Source organism: Macaca nemestrina, chromosome 7 (assembly GCF_043159975.1).
Source record: "Macaca nemestrina isolate mMacNem1 chromosome 7, mMacNem.hap1, whole genome shotgun sequence".
In the NCBI taxonomy this organism is placed as follows: Eukaryota; Metazoa; Chordata; class Mammalia; order Primates; family Cercopithecidae; genus Macaca; species Macaca nemestrina.
The window spans coordinates 69,888,052-69,902,987 of record NC_092131.1 but is presented as its reverse complement, the minus strand read 5'-3'; the positions used below and the strand labels follow the sequence as shown (position 1 = coordinate 69,902,987).

At 39.2% G+C, this 14,936-nt stretch overlaps 1 protein-coding gene across 1 annotated transcript; it reads right to left on the bottom strand.

Annotated features, from left to right (window-relative positions):
• Positions 1 to 235: 235 nt before the first annotated feature.
• On the bottom strand, positions 236 to 6,657 carry LOC105478012 (C-type lectin domain containing 14A). The gene has a single exon (XM_071100274.1). The coding sequence runs from the start codon at positions 6,573 to 6,575 to the stop codon at positions 5,100 to 5,102; it is 1,476 nt and encodes a 491-aa protein (XP_070956375.1). The 5' UTR covers positions 6,576 to 6,657; the 3' UTR covers positions 236 to 5,099.
• Between the last annotated feature and the right edge of the window lie 8,279 nt (positions 6,658 to 14,936).

The window sequence follows — 14,936 nt, the reverse complement described above, 5'->3', positions numbered from 1 at the left end:
AGAATTCAGGCATCAAAAGAATGCAATGCTGTCATTTGCAGCACCATGGCTGAGACTGGAGGTCATTACGTTAAGTGAAATAAGCCAGGTGCAGAAACATAAATATCACACGTTCTCACTCACATGTGAGAGCTAAAAAAAGTATATCTCATGAAGGTAGAGGGTAGAATGGTGGTTACCAGAGGCTAAGAAGGGAAAGGGGAAGAGTGGGATGAACACAAATACAAGATAAACGTTTGAGGTGATGAATATCCCAGTCACCCTGATTTAATAGTTACTCATAGCATACATGTATCAAAATATTACATATACCCTTAAAGTATATACAACTCTGATAATTTTCTACTCATGAATTAATAATCACTCAGTTTGGCTGAGGAGACATGCCAATAATTTCCTGTAAAATATTTAACACTAAGCAGCATAACCTCACAAGGTGTCCTCCAATGTAAATGAGCTACTAAATATATCTCTAGGTAACTAAAAGAACTTGACCTATAAGTGAAGATATTTCATCAAATCAGTTATATTTTTGCAAATATCCGCCAAAACAAGGCTTTATTTTTAACTTGATGATTTTTTCCTTTTTGGCAATAAAGAGATACTGGAATCAATTAATTTTTAGAAACCTCTAAATAGTTAACCTATAGTAAGACACATTCTTTCTATTGCATTTAAGGTGGCATAAGAACCTGCATTCGATCCTTCTAAATAATCACTAGAAATTTAAGATATAGGTTAAACAGGGTGATTAAAACATACACACACATATACATAAAACCTCCTATGTGCCATACACTGAGATGATAGGATATGTGACCATTAGATCCTATCCTGGAGTTAAGACTTTGGAAACACCTTTCAGGTAAAATAATATTCAATCTTATACCTGAAAAATAATGGGGGTTTTCCAGATGAAGTGAAGGGAACAGGTTGTTCTAGAAAGTTATTTTTTTAAAGACAGTTTTTTAAAAGTACATGGATATGTATAGATGGGTAAGCATAACTTGTGATAAGAATTCAATATCTCTTCATCTTCCCTTCCTTTCCCATTTGAAACAATTTAGCCAAAACATCATTAAGTGGGACCAAGGAGGGTCAGTGTCCATGCCAGTAGAATGGGGAGGCATCATGCCCAAGAGCAAAATGTCATAGAGTCTGAGTGGTGTGTAGAGAGTGGCCCAGATGGTGGCCCAGTTTAGTGTCTGAGCCTAAGCAGGAAGAAGAGAACTTTCACAAAGGCGGGGCTGCTAGTAACAGGCAGCTGTTTGGGATTAGAATCCAAGTGATTTGAAGAGGACATTTTCAATGGATGGCAGCCAAGAGCAGAGTAACAGAGACCAAGTGGGATGAGAAGACTAAATCCTATGGTGTTGGATTGGAATTAGAGATATTGGTGTGAGTTATGGTCTTCAATACAAATGGAAGTATGAATAGATAAGACAGATTTAGGAAAAATGTAGGTATAAACACACATGTATATGTGTGTGTATATTGTAGGTTTATGTATATTTATGCATACACATACACACATAAACACATAAACACAAACATACATTTCCTAACTCTGTTGAGAAGACACCTAGTAACAACAATAACTTAAAAGCAATGAGTATATCTAGGGTACAGATCATGTTTTCTGATGACCATTTTTCCCTAAAATTAACTGTAGCTTCTTGGACTTGAGCAGAAGTACAAAATGAGTCTGGGCTATTTTCTTGTGCCAGAAAGCAAAGAACTATCCAAGAAGGTTGGGAGCCTGTCAGAAGGACACAGGAGACAACCTGAAGGGGATCACACTGCCTAAATCTGAGATAATTTAAATATCAAAGTAAATAATGATGGTAACTTTTTGAATAAAATAGAAGTTCATAAATATATACTGATACAAGTAAGATATTGAAAGTTTCATAAGGAACCGTGTATTTACACAGTCTCAAATTACCTCCCCACAAAACACTTATTAATTAAGAAGGAAGAATTTAGAGTTGAGAAGTCTGGCAAACACCACCTTAATTGAATGATCAAAGTTGACATCACAAATAACATGACAATTTGAAATCACATGCCAACTGCTAAGAAGCAAAAGCAAGGGAAACAAAGCATCACTTCTATAATATTCCATCCAAAGATGGGCCACCTGGATGAAAAACAAACCCTAATGAAGAACATGCTACAAAGTAAATCTGTCCAATAATCTTAAAAACTGCTGATGTCATGGAAGTCAAGGAATGACTGGGGAACTCTTCCAAACTGAAGAAGACTACAAAGACATCTAAATGCAACACATGGGTGGTACTTCCAGATGGCAAAGTAAGTTTCTCTGAAAAATCTGCTCCTTCTTAAAAGCAGTGAGGAACCTGGAAAAAATTGTCCAAATCATATCTTTTGGTACTCTTAAAATTAACCAAAGACCTGCAATAGCCCAAAAAGTGTTTATTCAAGAAAAATAGCTAAATCTTGGTAAGAATAGTGAGCTTTATGATATTTTAACTTGGCCTAGTTTCATCTTCCATTGCCCAGCTCTGCAGAAGCCTTCAAAAGCAGCAGCATTGCAAATAGTAGCTGTGAAGACTCTCATCCGAGCAGCCACTAGGAGGGGCAGAACAGGTTTGGAACTTTAATAGAGCCCCATCCACACAGAATTATTACTATTTGACCTGTCACTGAGCTTCATGGAAAAGCCCCATTCACAGGAATTATTATTTGACATGATTCAGAGTTCACTCAGTGGGAAAAGTCCTATTTCTAGAGTATTTCTTCAAAATATTAAGTGGCAATTAATTAACATAGCAGCTTCTCAAAGGAGGAAAAACATAGGTCTATAGCTTAAGATAAAAGATATGGATTTGAGAAGCTTGAGATAAAAGATATGGATTTGAGAAGCACAATATAAGAAGAAAAATACTGTAGAATGCTTGTTGTGGATTGCATTGTGTCCTCCAAAAACATGTGTAAATTAGCCCCTGGTACCTGTGAATACGACCTTATTTGAAAATTATTATTTGTGTTAAAATTGCCTACAATATTCAGTGCTGTAACATGCTATACCATCTAGGTTTTTGTAAGCATGTGCTATGATGTAGACACAATGACAAAATTGCCTAAAAACACATTTTTCAGAATGTATCCCTATTGTAAAGCAATGCATGACTATGTATACACACATGTGCACACACACACAACAGTTCAGCTCAGTTATAAAGCTATTTTTCAAATTACAAAAGAAAGCATCATATGTTCTACTCTAATTGTTACCTTCTCTACTGAGAGATCATGTGAAGAGGAAAGATAAAACACCAAGATTGAGATGAACTGAGATATAATGTGACAAGTCAGGTTGGGGAATATGGGCAAGCCATTTACTGTACTTACCTGATTTTTAATTTAACTTGTAAAGTAATATCTAAAATTCCCTTGAATGTTGTTAATTCTATTTTTTCTGTAATTTTATTTAAATGTAACTATTTAGAAACATATTTAGTATATGAGGCAAATTACCTATTGTTTTATTCTTTTAATGTTATAATACTAAATATATATATTTATACTTAGGAAATGAATTTATGGATTGAGCTGTTTTAATTTTTTAGTAATATTTTATAATTGGTCATTTACTAATTGTAAGTCTGTTTTCCATTGTATACATTGTACATACAAGAACATTAAAATAATTCTGTGAAAATAAAGTGTAAGCTTCTTTTGTTTTTATTCCTGTTACTAAGCTTGTTTCTCTGCCTCTCTGCATGCACCAACCCCCATACTCTTAGTTTTAAAGTCTCAGCATACTAATAAAAGTGGGATATCTTCTAGGGACCTTGATTCCACGAGACAGTGATTTTTATTATGTCTTAATTATTTTTCATAGGAGTGCTTCATTTAGATTACTTTCTAACACTCCCCAGTTATAACAAGATGATAGGTTTTTAAAATTAAAAATTCGTCACTTATTTCTTATACTATTATTTCTTATGGTGAACTGTTTACCATGCCTTTGCCCATGTAAACACTTGTAAAATTATCATCATTGCAAGATGAACAAGTATTGTTATTGCACAAATTCTTATCAAGAGAAAAAGAAAATGGCTTGGTATTCAAGTTTTTCCATGGGTTTAAAAATGCACAAGAACCTAGCAACTTTGGAGGAAACCCAGCTTACTTTTTTTCTGATGCAACCAGAAGATTGCAAATCAATACTTACCATTAACGTTTTAATTGAGAATTAACATCACCATAATTGAAGATGAGGATGAGCACCTTGATGTTTAGGAGGGGGCTATTTGCTTGGGGAGGTCATTACACTGGAAAGCACAAACAATGGAAGGGGAAAACGCAAATCATGTGTTTCCTTGGGCAAGGACATAAAGTAAACACTTGAATTGGTAGTCAACTATAATCTGCTTCTAGAGCCAGCAATTCTGGCAACACTACACTTTGGATTTATAGCAAAGCACACAAGTAGCGGTGACTTTGAAAACAAAGGATAAAAGAACCAAGGGAAAAGTTACAAGTTCTTAAAGATCCGTGTCTCCTTCCAGGAACGTAAGGATCTTTCCCTCAATCTAAAAGCAGAATGCACTCTTGCTGCTTACGCCCAGCATGCCCTCAGCTGTTCCTAATTACTCCCGGAGGACGCCAGTGATATTTGAGTCTGGGTTATCAACAATCCTTATTTTTTTATTTTTATTTTTTTTCCCCTGGGATTTCAAACCAATATACTCCCAGCCTGAACAACACAGAAGATTTCCTTTCCATTTTGGTAGAAATTATTTTTTAATGTAAATTATATTGTGTTCTATTTGTTTCCAATGTCTTGAAAAGCTCAATCACTTCTCCAAATCCTCCAGAATAAACATAAGAAAATATCACTCCCCAGCAATACCTGGTCCCCTAATATCACCATCCTAAAGGCACTTCCACTTCCTCTATCTTCAGGGAAGGAGTGTGAGTTCTGATTTAGCTCCTCGGTAGATTAGAGGGAATTTAGAGGAAGGGGGATTTCTTCAGAAATCGTCAGTTACACAAGTAAGTTCCTCTTGGTTCCCTGTTTCATCAAAAGTGAAAAACTGTTCACAGGAGTTCCCATGTCCCCTGTTTCCCTATGCGTCACTAGAGCCAAGAGAGGACTCCGCCAGCAAGGTACCCTCTGCTCTGTCCCGCAGACCACAGTCCCCGACCTTCACCCCATTGTTTGTGCAATGTGCAGAACTGGAGCCCAAAGCAGCGGGCTCAGGATCACCCTCCAGGCCCGGCGGGCCCACAGACTCCTTCCTTGGCTGGGAAGAGGGGCTCTTGCGAAAGCAGAGCTTGACAAGCCCCAGCACTGTCATGGTCAAGATCACCAACACCACTACTGCTGTGCTCACAAATATGAAGACCACGGCGGAGGAGGTGTCAAAAACCTGAGGAGTGGCAGAGGAAATCGTAGAATTAAACTTCGAAATCACGCTCCCTGATGGGGTGATGGTGGCCTTTGACTCGGCTTGAAGGGACATTTGAAGGGTAGACATCGTGCTCTGTGATCCCCACCGCGGACTCTCGGGAATAGATGTTACTGAATTGTCTTGTTCAGGGACAAGTGGTATTTCTCCCGGCTTCTCGTCGACCCTGATTGACCACGTTCTCTGCTGCACGGGGCTGGTTGCAGTGGCCGGCGGGAGCCTAGTGGACACCCTGGTCCCCACGAGGGTCGGCTGTCCTCCCCCACTGGTCACGCAAGAGCGGCCGTCCTTCCCCAGCTCGAAGCCGGTAGCACATTCGCATGCAAAACCTCCCAAGTCGTCTAGGCAGTTAGGGAGCTCTGCGCACTTGCCAGCACGGAGGTACCTCCCGGGGCAGGGACACAACACATCCCCTGAGGATAGTTTGTCCCAGCGAGCGCCGATTTCGTCCGCGATGCAAGTAACTGAGATCGGAAGCTGTCCCCCGCAGAGCGCACTCACCTTGGTCCCAGGTGGACTGAAGTCCAGAGCGGCGCTGTACAGCTGGAAGGGCGCGCGATAGCTCAAGTTAGAGGCGGCCCCGGGGCGCGGCGCAGGACACAAGACCTCAAACTGGTACTTGCACAAGTAGCCGTTGGCGCGCAGATGACATCGCATCTCCTTCCAGCCTGCGGGTTCGACCCCACCGGTGGCCTGGAGTACCGCGCATCTCCGCGCGGTGCAGGAGCGTTGGGGCTCCTCCACCCACTGCAGCGTGTGGCTTTCGAACCCGCCGGCGTCGGAGGAAAGCCAGGAGAAACCCCGCAAAGGCTCGTTCTCCAGGGTGCATTGGGAACGCCCGCGCTCCAGTGCGACCCAGAACAGCAGGTCTTTGGAGCCCCCTCCAGGCCCTGGGCCTGCCCGCAGGAGCGCGAGAACAGCGCGCAGCTCGGCGCCCCCACGCACAGTGCTGAGCGCCCCACCTCGCAGGTTGCAGGCCTCCTCGGCCGCCTGCCGCTTCATGGTAGCGTGGTGCAGGCTGTAGCAGGCCCCCGAGGCCGAGCAGCCAGCACGGTCAGCAGTGGGGTGTTCGCCACCGCCCGGCCCGAGCCAGAGCGCCTGCCAGAGGAGGCACAGGGCGAACGCTGGCCTCATTCTCTGAGGCCCCGCGCGCAGAGCTGCTCCCAACTTGGATCTGTCCCGCTCGAGGACGCGGAGCAGTCTCTGGAGCGCGGTCACCGCCCTCTACAGCTGGCTTCCCCAACCCGATTCCCCCTCCCTTCCCCTCCGCCCTCGCTCCCGACGGACCCCCCAGCTGCCAAGAATCCCCCCACGGGCCCAGCGGCCAACAGCTTCCCTTAGGCCGAGACAGGAAATGTGTGCGGAGCGCTGCCAGGCCCCGTGCAGCCCTGATTTATTCTGGGGTCAGGAACACAGCTGGCGCCGGGGCACAGAGGACGCAATCGACTAGAAGGTCAAACACCCTGCTTAGAGCAAGAGGAGAAACTCGCCACTGGGATGAAGTGTGTGGTTTTTCTCGGTTCAGGGAGTTTCATCAGGACCGCAGAACCCATAACACGTAGGCGAACATAGGCAGGAAGGACTGGAGAAAGGAACTGGCTTATGATTGTAAGACCACGCCCGTCTATTGTGTTTCTGTCCGGAGCTGTGGAATTAGCGTCAGAATAATTCGTAGACGGCTCCAATGTTCGGTAGGCCTGTGCCTGTGGGAGAAAAAATAACCTTGTGAAACAACTTAGCATCTCCTTTCGCCACCAGAGGCAGCGCTATTTAACCGCATATCTCTCTTTGGGTCTCTGCTTCTCTATTATGTCTAGAGATTTCAGGCGTGCTAACTGCTAGTTAAAGAATTTGGAGTTGTTTGGGTATTTTAAATGGGAAATTTTGCTTCTTCCATCAGCATTTGCTTTAGAAGTGGTCAATTATAATTTGGTGTTTTTCAGTTCCACTTGTTTCTCTTTGAAATGGACCATATTGATTCATTAAAGAAAGGAAATATATTTCTAGGACTAAATGAAAAGTAATGGCCATAGATCTTACTATTAGGTTGTTAGCTTTCCTTGCCACTATATTGGTTCATAAATTCTTCAAGTTTATAGGTTATACATAAGTGAGTTCGTGGCCTTATAAATATTCGAGAACAACTGCTCTATGTGTGATTTTAGCCTTGAACTATTTTAGTATCATTTTCTCCTATGATTGAGTGGCAGCATTTATAATAGTAAGTTGTAAACATCCCCTTTAAGGAAAATTAGAGTTCAACATCCTTAAGATATTAAAATGTTTATTCCATTATAATGAATATTGTATACTGTCAAAAAATATCTTGTAGTTTCAAAGATGGGTGAGCCAATTTCTTCAGAATTCCGGTGGGTGTTTTGTTTTAATATAAACATTTCAATTCAATGGGAAGCAGCAAGGAATTAAAGATGAATAAGGAAAGTAAAGGTTAAAAACTGTACTGTTATGAAAGGATTTCTTGTTAGCAATTTAGACAATTCAGTATCAGTTTAGGAAATATATCATCTATCTTGGTTCATAATGGCCAAATACGTTGCAATCAGAAATACATAAAGAGTTTCAGCTAAGGTCTCTTAGAGATATCTGATGCTTTTAAATATCTTTAATCAGAATGAAAGTTGTCATTCCATGAAGAAGGCATATAAACTCACTTTGTTGTACTGCATTCAGGTTAATGAGGGGTGGGAGGGAAGGTTTCAGGATCACATCTGTATGCTTCCATCTTATGTTTACCATAATTCTCATTTTTCTTTCCTCCGGGAAATTCCTTGTATCTTAACAAACAACAGTAAACCCATGAGTCATCATCACACTTACCTTGCTTTTGCTGAGGTAGACATTTGCACTAGGATTTCTCTCCTGCCTTTTCTATTTCCTGATTTAAAGAACATTCATCAGTTCTTCTCTTCAGATGTCTGAGAATCACCTTAAATGTGGCTTTGCATTTAAATTAGGTAACTTAATGTCTTATAAGAAAGAAACATGAAAATCCAGAAATCGAATTGAATGGATTTTAAAAAATACTTAGTCACTTGGGCCAGCTCTCTACAGACCATTGCACTCTTATGACTGTGTTTGTAAATGTGTCCATGTAGCACAGTACTTTTAATAAAATCTTTTTCAAACTTAAGTAGTCAATGGAAATTTCTTAGATATCTTTAAAAATTATTTGGGATGAGATGAGATGTCTATAGTAAGAAAGAATGAATGGCTGGAAAGCTTACAGTAAATACATGATCTCACTCCCTGACATTCTGTCTAGGGAAGTGGGATTATACATTGGCCATAAGGACTGTATATCAGAGTACTGACCATGACTATGACCATATCATGGAATGACACAAGAGTTAGAAAAAAGTAGCTCAAAGTAGGACATAAATAGTTTTGCAATTAGTTTTAAATATACAGTTTATCTGACCAAATTAGAAATGGAGGAAAGTTTCTATTTTAAAATAATATTTATTAAGATAATAATACAGAACCATTTTACCCCCACTGGATTCCAAATGCCTAAAAATCTTATAATACTAAATGTGAATCTATTGGCTCTTTTACATGTTTCAGATTAGAGCAACCACTTTGGAAAAATTGACATTTTTTTCACTAAAATTGAATATTTGTAAACTCTAGCACTTCCATGGTAAGATATAAAACTAAGAGAAATTTTTACACATGTACAACAGAAGATATGTAAAAAATGTTTATAGTGACACTATTCATATTAACAAAACCTTGAACCAATCCAAATATCCAAAAACAGTATAAAAATAAACTGTAATATATTCACTAATTTAATATTATATAGGAGTCAAAATTAGTGCAATATAGTTTCAAGTAACAATATAAATTAATTTTAGCAATACAATGTTAAAGGACAGAAGTTCCAAAAATTATACAGAGCCTGACAGTTTTATACAATTAAAAGAACAGTACTAGATATATGTTTGTATATTCTTTAGAAAAATAATTACAATAAAATGAGATAAGAGGAACAATAAACATAAGATTCTTAGGGATGCACCTTTTGGTGAGAGGAAAGAGAAGGATGGAATGTTGGAGGAAATAGAAGTCTTGATATGGGCTGTTGATAGAGTCCTAGCTTTTGTTTTGTGCAGTGGCTTTGTGTCACTACCCAAATAATGGAATATTTATTCCATTATTAAAATAAATAATTAGTAATGAACAAATAAAATGGCTATATCTGAATAAATAATGAGTGAATGGACATGAAGCAGGAATTAAAATTAACTTAATTCTGAGTGGCTGAGTTTCGAAATGAAAAGTAAAAATAAAATCAAAATGTCAGTTACATTTAAAATATATCTTCAGTATGTTTTCTTTTTTTTATTATTATAATACTTTAAGTTCTGGAGTACATATGCAGAACATGCAGGTTTGTTACATAGGTATACACGTGCCATGGTGATTTGTTGCACCTATCAACCTGTCATCTACATTTCTCCTAATGCTATCCCTCCCCTAGCCCCCCACCCCCTGACAGGCCCCAGTGTATGATGCTCCTCTCCCTGTGTCCATGTGTTCTCATTGTTCAACTCCCACTTATGAGTGAGAACATGCAGTATTTGGTTTTCTGTTCTTGTATTAGTTTGCTGGGAATGATGGTTTCCAACTGCATCATGTCCCTGCAAAGGACATGAACTCATCCTTTTTTATGACTGCAAGTATTCCATGCTGGATATGTGTCACATTTTCTTTACCAAACCTGGGTATTTTGCTCCACCTGAGTGCATTGCTTGTGGCCTGAAAACATTTCAGATACCCTAGTGCACCCAGAACCCAAGCCCAAGGGTCCACAGGATGGAGCCATGAGCCAGTCCTGGCTCCCCAGGACTACAGCACATAGTTCAGCTGTGCTGAACCAAGATCATTGGCCCGCACTCAAGTAGTGGAGAAGCCCACATTCTCAGAGCACTAAGAAGGGTAAGATGTGTGGGTTCTTGGGCTGGCAAAGGAGCAGGACATACCTCCCTTTGCAGTGACAGTCTGAAAAAAGGTGTGGCTTATCTCTCTGCCATGGCCTCTGCTGGATGAATCCCTGTGGTTCAGAACACCTAACAAAAGAAATGTGGGCATGGTGTCAGTGATCAGAGGGAGCTCCCCTAAGGCCCAGGAAAACTCCTGGTAGTGGAGTCACCTCTCTCCCAGCACACCCCATACTGCAGAGCACTGCTACAAATGTGAGGACATACAAAAGAGCTGCACACTCAAGTGCCTATCTACCAACCATTACTCTTAAGCACTATCTCCTGAATCACAGTCCAAACTACAATACCAAAAATATTTTGCTAATATACCACCTGCTGAAACCAAGGGCAAGAATTCAGCCACAAATAAAGACCCTGAACAGAGCCTTAGCCCTCTGGAAACATACAGAAATGACTATACTCAACTTACATCATAGCTAAAGTAACATTCAACCTTCCCAGACAAGAAAGAATCAGCACAAGAACTTCAGCAATTCAAAAAGCAACAGTGTCCCCTTACCTCCAAAGAAATCCACTGGCTATCCAGCAATGGTTTTTAACCAGTCTGAAATGACTGAAATGACAGACATAGAATTCAGAATCTGGGTGGCAAAAAGCTCACTGGGATTCAGAAAAAAGTTGAAACCCAATCCAAGGAATCCAAGCAATCCAGTAAAACAATCCAAGACTGGAAAGACAAAATAGCCATTTTAGGAAAGAAACAAACTGAACTTGTATAACTAAAAAATTCACTATAAGGATTTCATAATACAATTGGAATTATTAGCAGAATAGAACAAGTTGAGGAAAGAATCTCAGAGTTTGAAGATTGGTTTTTTGAATCAGACAAAAAATAAAGAAAAACTGGAAAAAATTAAGAAAACCTCTGAGAAATATGGGATTATGTAAAGAGACAAAAATCTATGACACATTGGCATCTCTGAAAGAGAAGGAAAGAGAATAAGCAACTTGAAAAATATATGAACAATTCCTTAATCTCACTAGAGAGATTTACATACTAACTCACAAAATACAGAGAACTCCATCTGGAAACTATACAAGATGACCATCCCCAAGGCACATGGTCATCAGATTCACCATGGTCACTGAAAAACATTCTTAAAGGCAGCTAGAAAGGAGGGTCAGGTCACATATGGGGGAACCTTGTAAAGCTAGCAGTGTACCCTCTCAGGAGAAACCTTGTAAGCAAGAAGAGATTGGGGGCCAATTTTTAGCATCCCAAAGAAATTTCAACAAAGAATTTCATATACCACTAAACTAAGCTTCATAAGTGAAGGAGAAATAAAATTGTTCTTAGACAAGCAAATGCTGATGGAATGCATTTCAACTTGACCAGCCTTAAAAGAGGTCTTTAAGGGAGTACTAAACATGGAATTGAAATAACAGCACCTGCTACCACAAAACACACTTAAGCACATAGCCCACAGACACTATAAAGCAAATACACAAGTCTACATAATACCCAGCTAACAATGTGGTGACAAGATCAAAATCTCAAATACTGATACTAATCATGAATCAAAATGGGCTAAAAGCCTCACTTCAAAGAGATATATAATGCCAAGAAGGATAAAGACATGACCCTAACTCTCTGCTGTCTTCAAGAGACCCATCTCACACGTGATGGCACCCATAGGCTCAAAGTAAAGGAGTAAAGAAAGATCTACCATGCAAACAGAAAACAAAAAAGAGCAGGAGTTGCTATTCTTATATCAGATAAAACAGACTTTAAATCAATAACAAGAGGGACAAAGAAGGGCATTACATAATGATAAAGGCTGTGATCCAACAAGAAGACTTAACTATCCTAAATATATACACACATTCAACATTAGAGCACCCAGATTCATAAAACAAGTTCCTCTTAATATATGAAAAGACTTAGCCACACAATAATAGTGAGAGATTACAACACCCCACTGACAGGACTAAACAGATTATTGAGGCAGAAAACTCACAAAGAAACTCTGGACTTAAACTCAACACTTGATCAACTGGACTACTAGACATCTAGAGAACACCCCACCTAACAATCACAGACTATGAGATCAGAAGATAAGATGAGATCAGAAGATGAGATCAGAAGATGAGAACACTCTTCTGATCTGTATACAGAATATATTCTAAGATCAACCACACGCTCACTCATAAACTGTTAATAAACTCAAAAAAATTGATTTCATACCCAGCACACTCTCAGACCACAGTGCAATAAAAATAGAAAGCAATACTAAGAAGATCTCTCAAAACTATACAAATATATGGAAATTAAACAACTTGCTCCTGAATAGCTCCTGGGTGAACATTGAAATTAAGGCAGGAATTAAAAAAAACTTTGAAATTAAATAGGGACACAACTTACTAAAATCTCTGGAATGAAGCTAAGGCAGTGTTAAGAGGAAAGTTTATAGCACTAAATGCCTTCATCAAGAAGTTAAAGATATCATAAATTAACTTTGCACCTAGGAAAAAGAAAAAAAACAACTCTAAAGGTAGCAGAAAAAAGAAATAACTAAAATCAGTGAACTGAACAAGATTGAGATATAAAATTCATAAAAAGATCAATGAAACCAAGAGTTTGTCATTCAAAATAATAAACAAGATTTACAGACCACTAGCTAGATTAACAAGATTAAAAGAAAATATCCAAATAGGTACAATCAAAAATGACAAATATGACATTACAAGTGATCACACAGAAATACAAAAGATCCTTTAAGGCTACTATGAACAACTCTATACTCACAAATTAGAAAATCTAGTGAAGATGAATAAATTCCTGGAAACATATAATCTCCAAAGATTGAATCAGGAAGATTGAATAGACCAATATTGAGCTCTGAAATTGAAACAGAAATAAAAAACTGAGCAACCTAAAAAAGCCCTGGACCAGATGGAGTCACAGCCAAACTCTACCGGATATACAAAGAAGAGCTGGGGCCAATCCTACTGAACGTATTCCAAAAAATTGAGGCAGAGGAGCTCCTCCCTAACACATTCTCTGAAATCAGTGTCAACCTGATACCAAAATATGGCAATCACAATGTAAAAGGCAAACTTCAGACCAATCTAATAAACATAGACACAAAAATATTGAACAAAAAACTAGCAAACAGAATCCAGCAGCACATCAAAAATTAATATACCACCACATGAACAGAATTAAAAGCAAAAACCATATGATATTTTCAATAAATGCAGAAAAAGCATTTCTATACACCAATGATGTTCAGACTGAGAGTCAATCAAGAACACAATCCCGTGTAGAATAGCCAAAAAGGAAGTGAAATACCTAGGAATACAGCTAAGTGCCACCACCCCCGGCCAATTTTTGTATTTTTAGTAGAGACAGGGTTTCACCATGTTGACCAGGATGGTCTCCATCTCCCGACCTTATGATCCACCCACCTCGGCCTCCCAAAGTGCTGGGATTACAGGCGTGAGCCACTGCACCAGGCCCACATATGTCTTTATAGTAGAATGATTTATAATCCTTTGGGTATATACCCAGTAATGAGATTGCTGGATCAAATGGTATTTCTAGTTCTAGAATCTTGAGGATTCACTGCACTGTCTTCCACAATAGTTGAACTAATTTACACCCCCACCAAAAGTGTAAAAGCGTTCCTATTTCTCCACATCCTCTGCAGCATCGGTTGTTTCCTGACTTTTTAATGATCGTCATTTTAACTGGCAAGAAATGGTATCTCATTGTGGTTTTGATTTGCATTTCTCTAATGACCAGTGATGAGCTTTTTTTCGTATGTTTGTTGGTTGCATTAATGTCTTCTTTTGGAAGTGTCTGTTCATATTCTTTGCCCACTTTTTGATTTTTTTTTTTGTAAATTTGTTTAAGTTCCTTGTAGATTCTGGCTATTACCCCTTTATCAGATGTATAGATTGCAAAAGTTTTCTGCCAGTCTGTAGGTTGCCTTTTCACTCTGATGATAGTTTCTTTTGCTGTGCAGAAGCTCTTTAGTTTGATTAGATCCCATTTGTCAATTTTTGACTTTTGTTGCAATTGCTTTAGGTGTTTTAGTGATGAAGTCTTTGCCCATGCCTATGTCCTGAATGGTATTGCCTAGGTTTTCTTCAAGGGTTTTTATGGTTTTAGGTCTTACATTTTAATCCATCTTGAGTTAATTTTTGCATAAGGTATAAGGAAGGGGTCCAGTTTCAGTTTTCTGCTTATGGCTAGCCAGTTCTCCCAACACTATTTATTAAATAGGAAATCCTTTCCCCATTGCTTGTTTTGGTCAGGTTTGTCGAATATCAGATGGTTTTAGATGTGTGGCATTATTTCTGAGGGCTCTGTTCTGTTCCACTGGTCTATATCTCTGTTTTGGTACCAGTACCATGCTGTTTAGATTACTGTAGCCTTGTAGTATAGTTTGAAGTATCAGCCTGTAGTATAGTTTGTTCCATGTTTTTCCATTTGTTTGTGTCATTGCTGATTTCTTTTGGCAAC

What these genes read in the sequence shown, in the direction of transcription:
- LOC105478012 (XM_071100274.1), bottom strand. Translation starts at nt 6,575, where the DNA reads ATGAGGCCAGCGTTCGCCCTGTGCCTCCTCTGGCAGGCGCTCTGGCTC.